The sequence below is a fragment of the Scardinius erythrophthalmus genome (assembly GCF_964197995.2).
Source record: "Scardinius erythrophthalmus genome assembly, chromosome: 2".
Classification (NCBI taxonomy): Eukaryota; Metazoa; Chordata; class Actinopteri; order Cypriniformes; family Leuciscidae; genus Scardinius; species Scardinius erythrophthalmus.
Window position 1 is genome coordinate 7820530 of NC_138222.1, and position 21350 is coordinate 7841879.

The window sequence follows — 21350 nt, forward strand, 5'->3', positions numbered from 1 at the left end:
AAAAGCCTAATGCCTAATCCATTTAATGAATTTGATATTATTGGTTTTATTTAATTTGCTTTCTAAATAAATAAATCATAAATAAATGTATATTTATTGTATGAACAGCCATAGTTGGGGGGAAAAAAGCATATGAAAAAGTATTTTATCTGAAACAGTATTTTACTCTATCTGTAGTTTCTCACCACTGTCACTTTTAGATTGCTCACTGAAGGTTTTATGGCAAATTTCTCTGAAAAGCTGCTTAGTAACCGAATGGTTGCATTATACAATTATATTTCTGTTTAAAATATTTCAGTTGTATACATCTAACATTAAGAAAGAGTTGAATATAAATTTTAATATGGTTATGGTAAACAGCCCACATAAAAGCTGCAGCATATGCGCAGTGAACTTTCTTTTTTTGGGATGTGGAAACATCAGCGGTGAATCTCAGTGCTGGCTCAGCAACTTCTGTAGATCTGCTGCAGCACCATCATAGAGTTGCAGAAGATGAGATCAATTCAGCTCTTCTCCTATACGTTCTATAATGCAGAAAATGGTGCAATGCTGTACCACGGAGATGTTTATGTGATGCTAACTTGTATTAGCGCACAAATCATGCACTGTGGTAAAAATGTTGAGGTCATAGTATTGTAGGCTACAAGGAATCATGTGAAAAAAGTCTTTATTAATCAATAATCTGCTTTTGTAATCATTGTTTATGTAAAAAGGAATAAGGAATTTTCTGCTCTCTCTGAAGGCTAATGGAGAAAAAAAATAAGAGGATAAAGTCTAACATCAATCCTATTATTGTGGTCCTATCAAATCAGCTTCCAGCATCCTTGAAGGTCAGTTTAACGTTGAAAGAGAGTAAGGTAAGAAACAAAACATTTAATACATGTCAAATGTTTTGCTATAGAAATGTCAAACGATTTACAGTAACATCCAGTGATGCAAACTACTTGACTTTTTTCCTCAAAGGGGTGGTTGATAATGATTTTACTTTTCTAACTTTAGTTAGTGTGTAATATTGCTGTTTGAACATAAACAATATCTGCAAAAGGGAGATATTTTCTTTTACAGAAATCGCTTTTTAAGGACTACAACAAACGGCTGGTAGAGACTACATGACATTCCTCCCGGGTGAGTGACATCACCAACCCTAAAATTTACATAAACCCCGCCCCTGGGAACGCGATTTATAGATTATCATGATAGAATATGCTAATCAATGACTAGAAGATAACTACACATTAGCTACATAAATTCATCAACTAACCATTCAGAAATCCTGTTATGTCTACATGTTGTCACTTCTTCTTGAGTCTCTCCATCTTTGTCTAACTCCGGTTTGAACATAAAAGGCTAAAAGTTTTCGAAGTTTTCAGGACACAAGCTGTTGAAGCTCCGCCCTCTGTGCCAGGAGCAGCAGCTCATTTGCATTTAAAAGGACAGACACAAAAATGGTGCATTTTTGCTCACCCTCAAATAGGGACAATTTTAACATGCTATATAAAAATATTATGAGCTAAAACTTCACATACACACTCTGCGTACATCAGAGACTTATTTTTCATCTTGTGAAAAGGGCATTATACCACCCCTTTAAATATGGCTGTTTTGAATTGAAAGTATGCATTTACGTGACTCAAGGAATTAGAGTGTAACAGACAAGTTTTACGTTTTACAAATAAAAGTACACGTGCATATTTTAAATTTAAATATAATTTGCAAATAGTTCAAAATGATTATTTCCCAACTAGAATTAGACCTAGAGTGCACCCTCCAATGTTCAAGACATGGTTTCGGCCTTGGGTTGTGTACAGTTGAAGCTGCAAATTGTGTGGTATTTTTTAAATCAATACTGTATGGACATTTGAAGTACTGCTAGTAAGTATGCATAGTCAGACGCAAGATAAGTGATTTAAAAAGAATATGTTTACCACCAAAATATCTGCTGAAAATTAAACCAGCTTATTAACAGCAAATCTGGAGACAGCATTGCACAAGTAGGCTATAGGAAGCTACAGCGACACCTTGGGGGGCTGCTAATGTGGAACTGATTGTTAAATCCTCCTTGTGTGGTTGAGGTTCAGCTGCTAGCTGGGCAGTGACTTTGTAGCTGTTTGTTGTCATGGTGATGCAATTAGGATGAGTGTAGGAGACTATTTTAGATCACGTGGAAGCCCTCATGCCATTTAGAGGGGCAGCAGAGCACCAAATAGAAACGCTGTCTCCCCCTAATCAGCAAGAACAGTGAAGGAAATTAAGCTAATTTACTCATGTTTAGAGAATTGATCATGCCATACTAGAACTCACATTAGACCGCATTCATAACCCACTTTACTTGTTTTAATAGTTCAATACTTTTTTGTTTTTGTTTATTAAAACTGTCAACGTTAACGCATGCTATTCATTTTAAAATCCCTAAAATAATTTAACGCAAATAAAATACTGAAGCACGTGAAATTGCGCCATTAACGTAATTTACGTCACGCAGTTACAGTTAGATGATCTTCGAAGTCGGGAGCATCTATGGCAGAGAGAATAGAGACTCAAGTTGCGTTTGCAGCAAATTATTCATTCCAGTGTGTGTTTCGCTTTAAAGGAACTCTCCGACTTTTTGGGACTTTAGCTTATTCACAGGATCCCCCAGAGTTAGATAAGTCCATACATACCTTTTTCATTTCTGTGCGTTCTGTAAGTGTTATTTGACGCACCCACCGCTAGCCTAGCTTAGCACAAAGACTGGATGTAAATGGATAAGGTAGCATACTAATCCCAATAAGTGACAAAATAATGCAAACATTTTCCTATTTACATGTTGTGATCTGTATAGTCACAGCGTGTACAAATAACAAGGCTATATGAGACAGAGACCATTTTTAATCGTATAAATACTGGGAACTATATTCTCACTAGGCGTAGGAGCACAGCTACTTGGGCGGAGTGATTAGCGCAGCACACGAGACGCCCTGTTGATGGTTCCGTAAACAAAACAAACGTGACTAACTAGCTAGTAGCGAACGTGACTCGTGATCATGGCTGACTTTGAGGAATTGTCAGAGGAATTTTACTGGGTATCAAACCAAGATCCAGAACCATATAGTTTTGAGCCAGAATACACAGACGAGGAGTTACAAACTTTGGAAGCTGTAAGACAAGATACAGCGAACACCCATGATTGTAAACTATAAATTTACTATCTAGTAATTGCTGACTCTATTATTCCAACTCTGAGCGAACTCTCTGCTCCTCACCACAGGGCGTCTCGTGTGCTGCACTAATCACTCCGCCCAAGTAGCTGTGCTCCTACGCCTAGTGAGAATATAGTTCCCAGTATTTATACGATTAAAAATGGTCTCTGTCTCATATAGCCTTGTTATTTGTACACGCTGTGACTATACAGATCACAACATGTAAATAGGAAAATGTTTGCATTATTTTGTCACTTATTGGGATTAGTATGCTACCTTATCCATTTACATCCAGTCTTTGTGCTAAGCTAGGCTAGCGGTGGGTGCGTCAAATAACACTTACAGAACACACAGAAATGAAAAAAGGTATGTATGGACTTATCTAACTCTGGGGGATACTGTGAATAAGCTAAAGTCCCAAAAAGTCGGAGTGTTCCTTTAAAACACGAGCTCTGTCATATTCTGTGGTTGTTTCTGAAGAGCGCGAGCTCGTGTTTTAAATACAGACTGAATGAAACGTTAAAACATCCCACCGCTATATGGCCAGATGATAGCAAACTACTTTTCTCTGCTGGATAAAGCAAACCAGCGTCTTGCTAGTGAAGTTTTGATGGATGATAATTGCAATCAAGGTAAAGACGATTGCGGTGACGTAGCCTACATTAAGCACGTGATTAATCGCGATTAAAATACTTATAGGCTACTAATAAAATAGGCTACTAAAATTCTAATCTTTTGACAGACCTAATTAAAACATGTTTAAAAAAAAAAAGTAGAGTAGAGTGAGAGTCGATTTTTGTAGCTGGAGGAGAGGGTTGATCTTGGTGTCATCAGCTGAAAAGAAAAATCATTCCAGAGGAGGGTAAAGTACATTTTGAGTAACAGTCCACCCACAAATGTAAATTATGTCATCATTTATGACTTAGGCTACTTTCTTCCATGGAACAAAAGATCATTTAAACGACATGAAGGTGAAATGATCACATAATTCTCATTTCTGGCTGAACTCATTTGTGCCTGTGTGTTGACATTTCTGCAAAATTATATTTCATTGTTTTTGAGCATTTCACGACACTCTCACAGTGGTGCTAAAAGGTTAATGCTCTATCACATTTGAAAATGAAGCCTACCACCTACAATAAAAACCACAATAAACCTAACCGATAGTGTTAACAAGAGATAAAAACGCATTTGCTGAGTCTTTGAGCTCTTTTATTGTGACTCGTACCCGAGTGACTGTACCAGGCGAGTTACTGAGCAAGTTTACAAGCCCTACATACATATGGCGCTATTGCAATTGCAAATGTCGAAATGTATTCGTTTAGAAATTGAAAATGTTTCGAGATCATAACATAGTGTATTGTGCAACTAATTTAACTGCGTGGAAAAAAAAGGGTTTATTAATCGATACTCTGCCCCAGTAATCATAATTTGTGTGAAAGAGATCAAGTTGTTTTACTGCCACTGGTGTTCGTTTCAGCTGGAAACAGCAGTGAATTGTATTTCTAAGGCTCGTTTTTGGAGCTTTGCAAAAATGTAGATAGCCACTGAAATGACAAAGAAAACTTCATAGCACATAATGGCCGTGAGAGCTCATCATAATTCAGGATTATTTGAGATTTAGCCATGTGTAGTGACATCTGATATCTTCATCTGTGCCAGCTGGACCTGCTAACGCAGCATTCTAATTATACTGATTGTAATGATAGCAATTCAGAGCCTCTTTTTACATTCTCATTATACATCTCTATCAAACATGGCCATTACTTCACCTTGTTTAGGGAGGCTTCATCTGTCCTTTCTTTTATCTCAACTCTCCTAAAAAATCTCAGATTCTGTGATTATTATTTCTTAATGAAAACGGTTGTTGCAGCAACCATACTTTTAGGGTATTTCACAATAAATACCCCCCCTTACCAACTATTAATAAACAACATTACATACTGTATTATTCTATTCTTTTTGATATCAGATGCTAGTCTGTATATGATTTTGTCTTTCCTGCTCTCTAGTACAGTGAAATCACACACAAATGCACCCCCTTTATCATCATGACATTAAACTGGAATTTTAAAAGATTTGATTAAATAATAACAATGTAAATGTAAATTTGTAAAGCTCTGGAACAACTGATTTAATAACTGCATGAGACTAAATACTAGAATCATACTTTTGAAAGCTGTTTAAAGCATAACCAACATTTAAAGGTCACTCATTTAAAATATATATATAATTATATTAAATAATATATTTGTTTATGTTTTACTGAACTATACAGCGGTCATGCTGACACCTAGTGGCGTGAATGTAATATTACACAAAAGTTTTAAAGGGGTGGTATAATGCCCTCTTCAAAAGATGTAAAATAAGTCTCTGATGTCCCCAGAGTGTGTATGTTAAGTTTTAGCTCAAAATACCCCACAGATATTTTTATATAGCATGTTAAAGTTGTCACTTTTTGAGGGTGGGCAAAAACGCGCCGTTTTTGTGTTTGACCCTTTAAATGCAAATAATATGATGCTGCTCTCGTACAAGGGGCGGAGCTTCAAGAGCTTGTGTCCTTTTACCTCACACAGACATGCACTGAAAATTTTAGAATGAATGCAACAGGACATTTCTGAATGTTTAGTTGATGAATTTATGTAGCTAATGTGTAGTTATCATAGTCCTTGATTAGGATATTCTGTCATGATAATCTATAAATCACGTTCCCTGGGGTGGGGTTTATGTAAATTTTAGGGTTTGTGATGTCACTAACCCGTGAAGAATGTTGTGTAGTCCCTACAAGCCGTTTGTTGTAGTCCTTAAAAATCAATTTCTTTAAAATAAAATATCTCCCTTTGCTTTGAACTTTGAGCATTGTAACTTTGCAGATGTTGTTAATGCTCAAACAGCAACATTACACACTAACTAAAGTTAGAAAAGTTCAATAATAATCAACCACCCCTTCAAGTAATTGATGCCATTGCGTTGTTCACAAAGAGACATGATTCAATTTCATGAGCCATATGTCTAATAACTAGGAGGTTACTAAGAAAATGTGAGTATAATTCAGCTGGTCATGTGATCTCAACAAGACGGCCCCCATGAGGGGACTTCTAGGCTTCTAATGTGAATATCAGTATGCTCATCTCATGTGAATGTACATCATTTTAAACATTTTCTTTTCCAAAAGTGCCTTTCATTTCTTTATATGTCAAACTTTTTTCATTGAGGAAAAAATGATTGAGTGACCTGTGGTTCTCAACCAGGGGGTCAGGCCCACTAAGGGGTCTCAAGACAGCTTAAAATGATTTTAAAAAAGACAAAATATACTTTAAAATAAGCTTAAACACAAGATGTAAGCTGATGTCATATTTCTTATTTTAATTAATTCCATCAACTCCTGTCATTTAATAACCAGGGTTCACACATTCCTAGAAAACCTGAATATATGCACTGTCAGAAAAAAGGGTACGGTTGGGGTACATTTGTGAACACTTAGGGTACAAATGGTGAAGTTGTACCCTCAATGGGTCATAGTTACACCTTAGGGTACAAATATCTACCATTTAGTGGTAAAAAAGGTACAAATATGTTTCCAACTGTCAGAGGGTCCATGTTTGGACCATTTAATCCCCAAACAAAGGTACAATCTGTGACAAAAGGAGGACGCCAAAGGGTATGAAATGGTAAAAGCTTATTAGGCTCTGCATCCACAGTGATCTCAACAATTCAGTGAACACATAATTGTCAATCACCCAAAATAGATTAAACGTAGAACAAGATATTCATGTTCATGAGTTGTTGGTTATTTAGAAGATATGCACAAAATAACCAAATATATTTAACAGCCCACATCTTTGCTGACTGCCACTGGTTGAACAGTACACAAGCACATGACCTTTTATTGATTATGCAGAGCTTAAGTTTTATGAGGAATTTTAAAAGTGTGATTTCTAGACTTGGAAAAGTCATGGAAATTAGTCAAATCTTTAAAAAGTCATGGGCATTTCTACAAAAAAACTGTTTTCAAGCTCTAAAATACTTTATAGAAATTGCAATTTGTGAGTTTAAAAATAATTAAAAAAAACCTCTGTAATCACAAATGACTAAAGGTCATGTTAATTCTAAAATGTAAACCCTGATTCGTTTATTGAAACTGCTTCTGTAATTCTGTTTTTTTTTCTTCTTCTAATTATACATTTTGGTATTGTAAATATAGAATATTTGTATATATATTTAACTATTTCATTAAATGTATTTCTATTGGCACTCCTAGTTTCTGCAAATAAAAAAGTTTGAAAATGAGTTGCTTTTTCTTTAAAGCAGAAGTACCAGAAATATGATGGGGTTGAGAAACCGGAGAGGTTTTAGGCTCTTAGCAACAACATTTAGTGTTGTTTTAAGTTTTGTGGCATCTTCTATATAACTCGCTGAGAAGGTTTTTTTTTTTTTATTCTTGTACCTCCATGCATCATTGATCTGCTGAGTGAGGTCTGTCGGATTCAACAGCACTATTCCATCACGACAGAACGAACAAAACCTTGACAGCCTAGAAAAGAAAGATGCGTTTAATAGCACTATCCAACTCGCTGCTACAAAAGATGCAGTATTAAAGACCGTGGGTGGATTTAATTATCAATGCTGTCACGCCTCTGCAGTGAGCTTTGACCTTGGGTGTTTTTTTCAGGCCTATGATGTTCTCTGACCCGTCAGGCTGTGGAGACGACGATCCGTTGCTGTGGTGACATATCGAGTCACGCCACATTTCGAGATGAGATTTCACAGTTTGTACGGAGTTCAATAAAACCTCTAAACATCTCACATCTTATCTTTGCACACTCTGCTACCATTGACCAGAAGGAACAGATGATGGTAGAAAAGGAGAGGATAAAGCGTTAAAGACCTGGACAATGACTTATTGTCTAATTCGGATAAAGATTCACAGGTTTTTACTACGAGATAGCACTCTAATGAACATGAAACCACATCCTAGGCTGCATCATAACAGAATGGATTTTTATGCATCTTGATAAAATTCATAGAGGCATTGACTTGTGATTCATTTCTCGAATTATCATAATGCATCACTCCATATGGCACAAGGGGGAACAGAAAGTGAAGATCACCATCCAATTTCCTGTGTAAACATTACCAGCTGTTATAGCGCTAATCAGAGATCCCAAACGCTCATTTCCTTAAAAAAATAAAATAATAATAATTATTGTCGGACGGAAATAAACAGGGTCATTGAAGACCGGGACCACCTTTCTTCTGTTCTGATACTCCATTGTCAGCTTGGCTCCAACTCAATTGTTTTTGTCTGCATGTGCCATTATGCAGATTATGTACGTATCATTAGGTTTTAGCCTACTAGGTTTTGCCCACCGTCCTTCTGCCAGAGAAAGACATGCAAATATTTACAGGAATGAAGGACAAACGGTTGTGTGTTGAGTTAGTGCTCACAAAGAGTGTTATATACAAATAAGACAAGTTGGCCTTGGAGTTAAAAAGCTTGAGAACCACTGCAATAAGTAAATGTGTGACAATGATCATACGACTCTTTGCACAGATGATCAGGTCCTGAAGCTCAAGATGCTCTTTGCATGATGCTCAAATCATGCTGAACAACATGATCATCAGGATTGACAAACTTGTGTAGTTCAAGTGATGCTGCCATTTAAGCAAAAGAGTTAGGTGGATCTATTATATCTTAAACATACTTGTCTGAGCAGACAGGTGGTGTACATAACACATCTGTTTGTGTTTGTTCCCATGACAAAAGAGTGTAAAGATGCGTACTAAATGTATTTATTGCCACCTTGTGGCCAATTTTAATACTTTCAAGACTTTAAGAATTTTTAGACAAGGTCTCCTATTGTACAAACCTCATTGTATGGGATCACATTTTAGGACTCCCCATGTAATATTAGGCAAAGCCTAACCAATTCAATGCAGTGCCAGATGGTCGGTTCACGATACAAGTAAAAAACGCTGCATGACATCAAAACCACAGCCAATCAGAACAAATTTGATGTTTAATGTGCATCTGTAGATAAATTTCATCCACATGAATTAAAAACAAAGCGACTAAAAAAAATGAAAGTTATGTACCAGAAGAGCTGGATGTCACCTTATGTATTGTGTTTGGTTAGGTCTCAGATTGGTGTAATTGTTAACCAGAAAGAGTTAATACGCTTCATCCAAGGTCCCAAGTATACATTTAATTCGCTTTAAATTAATGTACAAAACCCCTTTACATAAGGTCAGCCAAGGTGGTTTGGCAAGACCACTACACATAGTGGAACAAAGTTCTTCAGTTTATTGGGTTTATTAGATTAAGCAAATACTCAACATGACAGCCATTTCCTCACAAAAAGCTATACCCTCTTAAATAAAGGTTGTTAATTGCAATTAATAGTTGCATTAAGAACATTTAATGAATCCTTTACTGGCTAAATGTTTAAATTTTAGAGTTAACCACCAAAAGCTTTTTTGGAAACCCAAAATGGATCTATGGCATCAGTCGCAAAGCCCATTTCATAGCTCTAAAAGTGTACTGCTTTTAGCAAAGGCTGGAACTAGTAAATATACTAGTACAGACATCAAATCATTGTGCAACATGAGGGGTGGAGAAAGAAAAAGGGGCAGAATTTAAAGTAGCTATAATAAAGACAACTTGAAACCATTTGCAATTTTTTATTCTGTGAAGTGACTTGTTACAAACAAAAAAAATCTGAGACGCACTGGACTGAGAAGTGATAAAAGGTGGTTGAGGAAAGGACTAAACAGGTGCAAAGTTAAAAAAGGATTTGTTGGTGTATCTTAAAATGTTAAGTAACCTGGTTGCCTTAATTTTCAGGTCCTTAAATTAATACAAAGAAAGAGCAATCTTTCCTTGTATTAACTTGTTAAATTAACTCAATTAAGGAAACCAGGTTACATCAAGTTAAACCAACAAATCATTTGTTGAAATCTAAAAGCCCTTACAGTGATGATACAAGTCAAAGTAGACTGAAGGATTAAGGCATGCTCTCCTTGGAACGCTCATGAATCAGTGACACAGAACATGAAAAATAAAGGTAAACTTTGATCTCATGGTGACCAGAACACACTGCAGATGGGTCTCACATGTCCTCAGTGTGGAAACTGTACACACAGGGAACAGTCTAGTTAAAACCATTAAAAGCAATAGTGACAGTATCTGTGACATGTAGGTGATTTAAAAATAACTAATGTTAAGTTCACATTACCATTTGTAATCATTTTAATTCTGTGAAGTGACTTAGTGTAACAAACAAATCTGGGATGTACTGGACTGTGAAAAGTGAAAAGGGTGGTTGGAGGGAAAGGACTGAACAGGTGCAAGTGTTAAAATGATTTGTTGGTTTAACTTTAATGTTAAGTAACCTGGTTGCCTTAATTGTCAGGTCCTTAATTAATACAAAGAAAGAGCAATCTTTCTTTGTATTAACTAGTTTTCGTTAAATGAACTCCATTAAGGAAACCAGGTTACATCAAGTTAAGATACAATTAACAGCAATAGTGACATGTAGGTGATGTGAACATGTAAAAACTACAGTAAAAAAGTTCACTTGGAACAGATATTACCCACCGTGGCAACCCAAAACTTCACTCTGAGTGAGATAGCAAACAAATCCATACCAAAGTCAAACCCAACAAGTGTTCACATTATGTTTCTGCATCTCAGAGAGATATGGAAAAAACCACAAGAAAATGCACACTGGAGAGAAACCGAACACCACCCTGTTCAAAAAAAACCAATTAAGTCAATTCTTAAAAAAAAAAAAAAAAAAAAAAGTTTTAAAGGGGGGAGGGCACAGAGTAAGCAAGTGTGGGACACAATTTTACCAGCTGATACAATGCATTAAATGCTTCCAGTAGCCTAGTGAAACAGAGGAAAATTGTGTCCATGTCAAAACCGTGATACAGAAGCTGTGTCCTAGCCGTGATGGTTGGTAACTGGTGAAGCTGGTTCAGGGAAGGCTTGAGGTGGTCCAGTCTGGGGCTCATTCAAAACACCTTGCTTCAATAATGGCCTGGATGTCTTTCATCCAGAAGTGAGGCAGCTCAAGCTTTGTGCCGGTGTCAGAGAGATCATCCCTCAAAATAGTCAACTAAGTACACACAAACGACACCAATTTAGAAAGCATGCGCCCACAAAACAAATTGTCATTGGAATCTTTCACTTGCATAAACTGCAGGGTCCCAGTGTAGACAACTGTGACTGAGGTCACTTTATACAACAGTTAGATAAACAAAATGGAGTCACTTAAACTTCACAATTTCTACTTACGGTTTCTGCTCCACCAATGAAATTAGTTCCAAACCAAGCCAAAGTAGGCTCAAGCTGGGACGCGGTGTCTCCGAGCAGCACATCTTGGCATTTTGCTCCTGCATGAATGAGCAGAACTGGTGATTTAACGACTCCAAAGAGAAGGCTCAATTCACAATGGCAAATTACAAGAAATTTAACCTTTAATATCATTGGCAAAAATAACAGGTCTCTTACCTTTAAAGTTAATCACTTTACAGTGCATTTCCATGGCAAATATAGCATTTCAAATTCAGCCAGTCACTATGACTCAACTGCATTTAACAGTGGCATTTTGGAGGGCTATGGAGTCAAACTACACTGACTTAAAAGACTAAAAGTACAAAACTTTGATCAGTGCACTTAAGGAGCTCTTAAGATACTAATGGCTACTAAACTTAACCAAAAATTGTTTCCCAAAACGTAATTAGCAGAGTTCTCTCACCTGGTATTAGCACAACTTCACCATAGATGCATAGGTCCAATTTGTGAAAACGTGAATGTGCACAGATTCAGCGTTGGCCTAAATATATGGGCTTACATGGGCTTTCTTAATGAGCCATTTCACAGATGAGACCAATTACGTTTCATCTGTTTTCCCTTAACAGATATCAGTAGAGTACACATGGCACTCATCACTAGCTGATTAGATATGCAAATGAGCGAGGTTGCACTCCAGCACTCTGCAAAAGTCATTAGCAAATTCATATAGTGAAGATATTGTTGAGTTATGGTTTCAGGGGGAAAAAACTCCATTTTATATACCTGCTTGCTATAAGTATAGGCTAAAAAACAATAGCAGCAGTTATATTTATTTTGAGATGGCAAACCTGAAACCTTTAAATATTAAAACATGTGTAGCTGATAATTACCCTTCAGATTATTTCATTACGTACCAATTTATTTTGGGGTGATTTTAAATTACGGTACTTGAATTTGCTAATTATGACTTAATTACATTTACAAGTCAAAAATCTTAATCTTTTTACTCATTAAAATTAACAAACAATGGGCTATGTATTTCACAGACCTTGACTTTTTGAAATCTTTCTTAAAGGGATAGTTCACCCAAACATGAAAACCATGAATGTTGGTAACCACACACGGCATCCATTGACTTCCATAGTAGGGGGGAAACAAAATAGCCTACTATGGAAGTCAATGGGGACCAGCAACTGTTTGGTTACCAACATTCTTAAAATATCTTCTTTTGTGTTCGACAGAAGAAAGTAACTCATAAAGGTTTGGAACAACATCAGGGTGAGTAAATTTTGATAATCTTTTTATTTTTTGGGGAACTATTCCTTTAAATGGCCTATTAAAACCATGTCATTCACCCATTCAAAGTCCATGATGATTATTCATTCTTGTGAAGATATGTATCAACAAAGAGATATAAGGGACTTTGGTATCAGTAACCACACCACAGACGAAGAATATGTTTCAATCAGTCTGTGATTTTTACACCTGTTGTGTCATAAAACGTTTCAGTCAGGATTTTTTTTGTGTGGAAAAAACACAGGCAGCTTTATAGAGTTTGTGTATTAAAGTTACTTTATTATTTATCATCTTTCAAAGTGTAGCCCATGTAAAAAAAAAAAAACTTTGCTTTTACATAACCCTTATATTGTATGTTTGTTTTTAGACAGCCTACTTTAGAATTGATTTTTGATGTAGGCCTAATGCTCAATTTCTTTGTGTTTTTTACACTTCTAAATAGAAAATTGATGATTAACACAACCCAGTCACACAATATACACGGTCCACACAACCAAAAAGGTGTTTAGGACTTTTAGGGTTGTGTAACGTGACGCCATTGTGCGTAAAACATGCGTGTTAAGTTTCACGGTCTCGCGATGCTCTGCCCATGATTCTGATTGGCTGCTATTGTATTCGTCACTGGCCGTGTGCTGAGTGAACTGAGCGCTGATTGGCTGGTTTGGTTGAAGCGAATGGATTCAGTCACTCATTTCTCGTGACTGCTGGTGAAATGGTGTGCCGGTTGGACTCGGACTAGGACAGGTTGCGTGTAATAAAATAAAAATAAAAAAAACGCTTCAAGCAAAAAGATTACAGGTAAAACCTGCTAACTAGTTTCCACTAAACTCCAGCAGAGAAGCGACAGAGACAGAGTAAAGATGGGGGAAGAAACTGAGAGCTCAGTGAATAGAGAGAATCAGATCATAAAGGATGAAAATACAGGCACATCGGAGGAGAGCGGTGTGAAATACTACAAAGTCGAAGAGGTTCAAGCCCATAACATGATCAAAGACACATGGCTCATCATCCACGATAAAGTTTACGATATCACAAGTTTCATGGAGGAGGTAAGACGGTTGGAGTTTCATCATGTCCTCCACACCTCAGCTCACACCGTGCAACCACACAACACGAAACCCTGCATCATTTTACTTGACTTTTCTATCACATATGTAGGTTTTACTCGAGCTACTCTTACTAATTTACGCTGGAATGTCTCTAGACTCGAAACATAAGCTGCTGTCAAGTGTCAAGATAAGCAAAGTTTGTGTGGCCCGATCAGAGCCGGTTCTAGACATTAGGAGGCCCTAGGCAAAATTCATGTTGGAGGCCCCCCACCCCCAATAAAAAAAACACTTGAAACAAATATGATTCCTAACCTTTTTATTTATACAACATTTAATTTTAAAAGCAGTATATTTTTACTTACACAGTACATAAGTTTGGACACATTACTATTTTTAATGTTTTTGAAAGAAGTCTCTTATGCTCATCAAGCCTGGATTTATTTGATCAAAAATACAGAAAAATAATATAGTGAAATATTATTAAAATTTTAAATAATGGTTTTCTATTTTACTATACTTTATATTTCTGTGATGCAAAGCTGAATTTAGTGTCAAGTGATCATTCTGATTTATTATCAAATGTTAGAAAGGGTGCTTAATATTTATTTTATAATCTGTGATACTTTTTTTCAGGATTTTTGATTATTAAAAAGTTGTTTTAAAAAAGTCTTCACTATCATTTTTTATATATTTAACACATCCTTGCTGAATATTCCTGTTTTTTTTCTGTATTTTTGATCAAATAAATGCAGGCTTGTAGAGCATTATAATAAACTTCTTTCAAAAAACATTAAAAATAGTAATGGGTCCAGACTTTTACCGGTAGCCTACTGTATGTACATATTAATCAAACTTTATCTAAGGTAATCTCTTTTTTGTTTAATGAAGATGTTATTGTTGTTGTTGTTATTTTGCTGTTTTATTCAATTTATTCACAGTTCCAGAATCCCACTTCAGTAAATGAGCATAAGTGCTTTTATATCGCATTGCTACTTTAAATATGCTATACACAAATCAAGTGGAAGAGAAAGACACGATCGCTACTGAGCAGAAGAAAATGTATAAACTGATATTATTGGCGTAATGTCAGGGTATAATCTAATCATCAGCAGAATTTAGAAGATAGACCCATGAGATCCTTTATTTGAAACATTTAAAAATGTTGTAGTGTGTTGGCTTTTTAACTTAGAATACAGACGCCTTGTCTTTTAATTTTGTAGCTTTTTTACTAGTCAGCTCCCGACGCGATGTTATTCATTCATTGTACGCGCAAATTCAAAGCGTCGCGTCTGGGCACGTTAATGACGCTCGCGCTCTTTTAAACTCGTAATAAAGCGGTGAATGATTTTTACAGAAATGACGCTGATCTACAGGACAAGTTTATATTTAGAATACATTGCAATCACTCCAAAATAGATGACGACAACTCACACACCTGCATTTTGAGCTGTGCTTCTTTGTGTGCTTAGGCTTTTGCCTCGCAGCACCTGATGGATGCGTTCGTTACACATACTTTCAGAAGCCGGCACCCGCTTTGTAACGGACACATTAATTGGTTTAACTGCAGTAATGTAACAGTCTATGGTGAAGATAAACATCGTCACTATTTTTAGTTAATTAATAAATATTGAAATAAATTGTAGATAGGATATTTTTACATTATATTATTTTTTTTTTTTTTGTCCCTCTGTCTGGGCCCCATCCCGCCAATCGGGCCCTAGGCACGTGCCTAGTTTGCCTTTGCGTTAATCCGGCTCTGGGCCCGATCAGTGTGTTAGCATACTAGATTCAGTGCAGTAAACAACACTCTGAAGGATTAAACTAGCTAACACTGTTTATAATTTATTTTAATTTCAATTTAAAAAAAAAAATTTAAAACCAAAATTCAATGAAGGCTTTTCATGACTGGGTATTAGCCACATAGCTACTCGGCAAGCCCAGTCACGTTGAACTTTCACACAGAAATGAACGATTCCAGTCATCTCTGACACATTTATTTTCCTTCAAATCCTGTGTCACGTTTTTGGAGTTTTATACAACCTACATTTCTTTTAATTTTAGTATGACACAACTACAAGAAGCGTGTGAAAACGAGCAAATCTTGTGAATTAGGCTGTAACTAACGATTATTTTGGTAATCAGTCGATTATATTGACGATTAATCGAGCAATCGGATTTTTTTTTTTTGTGGAAATATAAAAAATAGACCTAAGCCTTTAAAATGACTTAAAATACACATAAATTAACAATTGGGTCAAAAGACATTATCGAAGTAATCATGGTTTTCTAGAAAAAACAATATAAACAATCATCTTATGCACATATGCCTGCATAGGGCATCAATGGCCTGGTGGTCTTACACTTGATCAAATCCTTGTTTAATATTGTCCGAACAACATTTAATTCAAATTGTCACTTCTCTATGATAGAAATGCTTGAACATGAAAAGTAATATTTGAAAGAAAGAATTCATATTGCATTTACTGCCCTCTTTATTTATATCTAATCAGTTTACAGCCGATTAGACAAAAAATCAGAAAGGTGTGTTCACACAATTTTTAGAGTCAGCATAAAAGCAGTCCATACGGTTGCTCCATTTGTTCAATAATACAAAAAATTAAATAAAAAGTTATGTCATACTACATTCATTTGTTATATAATGCATAGATTATAAAATACTTCTAATTACAATAAAACCTTAGCCTATGTAATGTTGTAATATGAAAAACCAGTCAGTATGTAAGTTCATTGACTACGTTTACGTCTCAGGTCGGGACAACCTCGCATGAGATCGACCAATAGCAAACCACAACCATCCAATCAATTCCCCATGGACAAAATCAAGTCAGATATGTCTCAATAGGGAAGAGAAGACTATCGAAACGGCTTCTCGAACATGAAAAAATGTCTTTGTCCATGGGGAATTAATATGGATGGTTGTGGTTTGCTATTGGTCAAACTCATGACAGGTTTCCACACAGTCACGTCAGTAAACACGTCATCAGAGAAGAGAAGAGATGTCGCTGCAAGAGGGAGGGGAAGTTACTCTGATTAAATATTACAAAGCAGCATTTTTAAAAAAGTGCGTGGATGAATGATTTATAATAAATACGGCAATATTCCATTGAAAAACAATAATTGTCTATTTTGATTTCATAGTGACTAAATTTAGTTAGTTCCTGGTTTTTAACCTTGCAGTTAACATGTAATTATTATTATTATTATAATTTCTTTTTTACAAAAGGCTTGCAAAGAAATTTGATGCTAGTTGCTTGGATGCTACACTTTCTCACCATTGTGTAACATCAAAATCAGAAATTGTAAAATGAGATCAGAGGTTACATTTTGTGCAACAGATGTGTCTGGAATCATGGGATGTGCAGAATAGTTGATCAATGAAGAGTACCTGTGTACAGAGGATATAAACTTTTCTTTCTCCTTTTCTTCCATAGCATCCAGGAGGTGAAGAGGTCCTGCTGGAGCAAGCAGGTTCAGATGCGACAGAAAGCTTCGAGGATGTGGGTCACTCCACAGATGCCAGAGAGATGCTCCAGCAGTATTACATCGGGGAACTCCATATGGTAGTGCTGCATCTGCAAATATGAGTAGAGTGATACAATTAATCATTAAAAGATTGCAACTTTAATAAAGCTTACTTTCCTGTTTTAGGATGATCGAAAGAAAGAATCAAAAAAGGTAAAACCAATTCCAAGAACTCTTTGTGAACCATTGTGAGCGATGCAAAAACACATTGACTGTCATGTATAAGTTGCGTTTTGTTAATGTTTCCTCGCTTTATCACGTTTCTGTTCTAGGAGGTCTACATCACAACTTCCAAGGAGTCCAGGTAAGAAGTCCGATTCAGTTCTGCATGAACTACAGTGCTCATGTTTGTTTTGTTTTTTATTCTTAACCGATTGTTTGTCTTTTGCTCAGATCATTGACCACCTGGTTAATTCCTGCTATAGCGGCTGTGCTTGTGGGCTTCATGTATCGTTACTACATGCTGGAACACAAATCGTCCTGAACTTTGTCACCGCCGTACTTCTCTCGTCTGGAGGCCTTGACTTGTTTGAGAGAGTGAATCTCTCTAAACTCCTGCTCATCCTTTCTTCTTTAGTTTCTACTCATCCGACTGGAAATGGTCCATAGCCCATTGGCTCATTTTGACTGGGTTTTTCTACCAGCCTTCACTTCAGAATCCACAATTCTGTCTATTCTGTCTTTTTAAATGTACTTGGAAACGACTTCAACTCCTTTAAATTAATCTAGAGTGTAGTTGGAAAGGTCAGGTATGGTCCAGCTTTGGCTGATGGATCCTATTTTGCGGAGCATTTTGACAAATCGCATGTCCACAGCCTTCACGTAGCTGCTAGTTGATGTTTGTCAGTGAATTGCCTTAGGTTTATTACCTGAGGATTTTGACCAAATGATTCAAGTGGAGTTGAAAGTTGCATCTCCAAGAGAAGAGCATGGAGTCATGGTACTAAAAAGAAATTTCTATTTTAAATGCAACATGGTTTGAAGGGATGGTTCAGGAAAAAATGATCATTTACTCACCCTCATGTTGATCCAAACCGGTATGATTTTTATTTCTTCTGCGAAAAACACAAAAGAAGATATTTTTGAAGAATGTTTGTATTTTATGGGGAAAAAACATTTCTTAAAATATATTCTGGTATGTACAGGTGTGGTACGATATGAGGGTGAACTTTCATTTTTGGGTGAACTATCCCTTTAAGGAAAACTAGAAAATATTGTCATTGTTTCATACTGTCATAACACTTTTGCATGAATGTTGTCATTCAACATCAGACAATGTGCAAATGCTGAAATGTAGCATAGAGTTACAGTCATACAGTGCTTTACCGTTATGTAAGATTTCTAGTGTGGTACCTGCATCTACAAACTTGAAATTGACTCCATTACTCAGTCCATTTGTAATTATGCATTTGAGAAATGTTTTCTTTTTCTTTTCTTCTTTTTTTAACCTTTTGTTTCAATGTTGGTAAGAGAATTTTTTTCAGAAGTGTTTGAACTGTTTATGAGTACCTGTTCATATAGTCATTGTTCTTATATGCTTCTCTAATGAATTGCTCTTAGCATTGCTTGCATGTTTTTTCTAGCTCGACTGGCTTTACCTGAAAGGGCAGGTCATGAAAAATCATTATATGCAAGTGTTTACTGTTCAACTGCCTTTACCGTTCAACTTCAAAACTATTAAGTAAACCAAAATGTCTACTTTTGTTTGCTTCTGTTGTGTACTTCTGTTATTAAATCTTCCATTGTATGTCCTTCTCAAAAAATATTGCATTTAATTCAGTAGCTTTTAATGAAACATAAGTGAGTCATTCATATATATATTTCTAGGCCAAATTCCCATGTTTTCTTGAGTGTCATATTTGCCTTTTTTTTTGTTTTTTTTGTTAATCATTCCTGCCCCAATATCTGTGCTAATTACTTATTTTCCTGCCAGGCTGTGTTGATGTATTCAGCTTTGTCTAACAATTGATGTGCAGATTTTCATGTTTGTGTGCATTTTATATGCATAGATGACATTGTCAAGTTTTCATTGGATCATATATTAATGTCATAATTTAATTCTAGCAATGGAAAATATAAAAAACTTAGTCCTGAATTGAGTACAAATGTTTCAATAAATGGTTAAAAATGCAAATATGTTTGTGTACTATGTAATTATTGTATATATATTGTATTTTAGACTAAATTAGGAACATGCATTTAAATTTAAAATGGGCAGGTACAAGGGTATCATCCACATACAAAGTTGGCTGATAAAAACGGCAATGATGTAATATCCTGGTTAACAATTACTTGTTTACTTAGGATATATTATGTATTTTATATTATTTAAGCACTTAAAACCTTATCAGTTTGACAGAACCTCAGGTCTGTGGTCCAAGACCACACAAGATGTAACTTATTAGTAAGTAGTCTAAATGTGGTTCAGTTGTCTGTACTTACAGAGTCACATGAACACTAGGTGAGACCTATCTGTAAAGTTGCCAGTAACTGAACAATTTGTGTAGGCTATATATCTGCTCCATAGAAATAAATATATTAGGATGGTTCTGCGCGTTCACAAACTATTAATAATAACAATAACAACAATACATTAAATATGCTGGAAATTGTTATTCTAAAGAAGAAATCGCTTGGTAAAAAAAAGTGCTGAGAAGTCTGATTCATTAGGGAGTCGGTTCTTTCGGACGGATTAGTTCAAATAATCGGTTAAAATTCACCAATTCGCTGGCATTCACTAAAAATTTTTTCGAGGCGCTCAATTTTATTGTGTAACGTTAGTTTGTTTAAAACATGCTGTTATCGCCACGTTTTCAATAAGCTTTATAAACAGCAAACTGAATGAGGTGCGACATTTCGCTGGTTAATGAAACGAACTGAAAAGCAGAGGTGGTGATAAAACGCGATAAAACTCACAGAAAGGGCCAATGAATGAACGAACGAAAAAGACTTATCCCTGCTAACGTTACTCCCAAACTGTAGTTCCTTCGTTTACTAAAGATTTGCGATCAAGTACTGAGTCATTTGAACCGACACCGGTTCAAAACATTCGAATCGTTCAGGAATCGATTCGCGAAAAGCACAGGCGTCACTTCCCTGTGAATGCTGGGATAGTAATGGCGGCCTACTGTACACATTGTTGACGTTAACCGCTATGCTATTTCACTTAATGATTTTTTTATTTTATCATTCAGTGCATAACTTTTATTATACAGTGTAGAGCAGTTTTGAGGAACCTATCGTTTCAAAGGTAAACCCGTTCGTTTTTTTTCTTATAAATGAGTAGTGCCACAGTGCTGCTTTTGCATGAACAAATTTGAGAGATTTATCATGTAACGTTAAGTTAACGTACATCAATGACGGCGGTTTAAGCAGCTTCATTTTAATTAACGTACATATCGATAATACAGCGGCAGCGCTGGTTTTATTATCAAAATGCTAGCAGCTATATGACCAGTTCAGTTATTAATGTTTTCTAACCTTTCAGCAAACTTACCGTGGCAACCGGAATACTATTATTACTACAGTTATTGGTGATATTTTAAGGCGCACACCATTAAACATTAAATTGAATCCTTACTTATGTTGCGATCTCCTTTAAGATTATAGGTAGTTAAAAAAATCTTCCTATCGTTTATAATTGGTGTTGTGACAGTGGTGGCCATGGCTAATGCTAAGAACTACGTTTTTATTTTAACAATAATAGCTGTAGTAACTGGTATTGTTGTAGAAGCAGTGCTAGAAATGACTTTTTTTTAGTGGCAAGTGGCAAAACCTACCCGTTGTATTGTTAAGGGGCATTTTAGATATATTTATGTAACAAGATATATATTTTTTTATGTTGCAAGTTAACAGTTAAACATGTCCATTTTCCAGTTTTTACTTATTATTAGTTCCATGTTCTCCTATTAATCACATATTGTATCAGCATGTGTGTACTTGACTTCTAACACAAAGTCTGTATTTTTGGTCCTCGTGAGTAAC

General features: G+C 35.8%; 2 protein-coding genes and 1 long non-coding RNA gene across 3 annotated transcripts in view; 2 read left to right on the plus strand and 1 right to left on the minus strand.

The window, feature by feature from the left end:
* Nucleotides 1–9846: 9846 nt before the first annotated feature.
* Nucleotides 9847–12099, minus strand: LOC308680982. The gene is made up of 3 exons (XR_014028973.1): nucleotides 11942–12099; nucleotides 11479–11576; nucleotides 9847–11299 (listed from the first exon to the last, which is right to left on the minus strand). It is a non-coding gene; the product is annotated as an uncharacterized lncRNA (long non-coding RNA).
* Nucleotides 12100–13441: 1342 nt separating this feature from the next.
* On the plus strand, nucleotides 13442–19497 carry cyb5b (cytochrome b5 type B). Its single transcript, XM_081358934.1, has 6 exons — nucleotides 13442–13518; nucleotides 13611–13823; nucleotides 17276–17404; nucleotides 17493–17519; nucleotides 17639–17670; nucleotides 17760–19497. Exons 2-6 carry the CDS (start codon nucleotides 13635–13637, stop codon nucleotides 17848–17850), a joined length of 468 nt encoding a protein of 155 aa, XP_081215060.1. The 5' UTR covers nucleotides 13442–13518; nucleotides 13611–13634; the 3' UTR covers nucleotides 17851–19497.
* A 952-nt stretch (nucleotides 19498–20449) lies between these two features.
* The window catches only part of dhx38 (DEAH (Asp-Glu-Ala-His) box polypeptide 38), a 30719-nt gene continuing 29818 nt past the window's right edge, over nucleotides 20450–21350 (plus strand). Inside the window, exon 1 of the mRNA XM_081393971.1 lies at nucleotides 20450–20616. The gene's annotated coding sequence lies outside the window, so the exon portion shown is untranslated. The remainder of the gene's footprint in view (nucleotides 20617–21350) is intronic.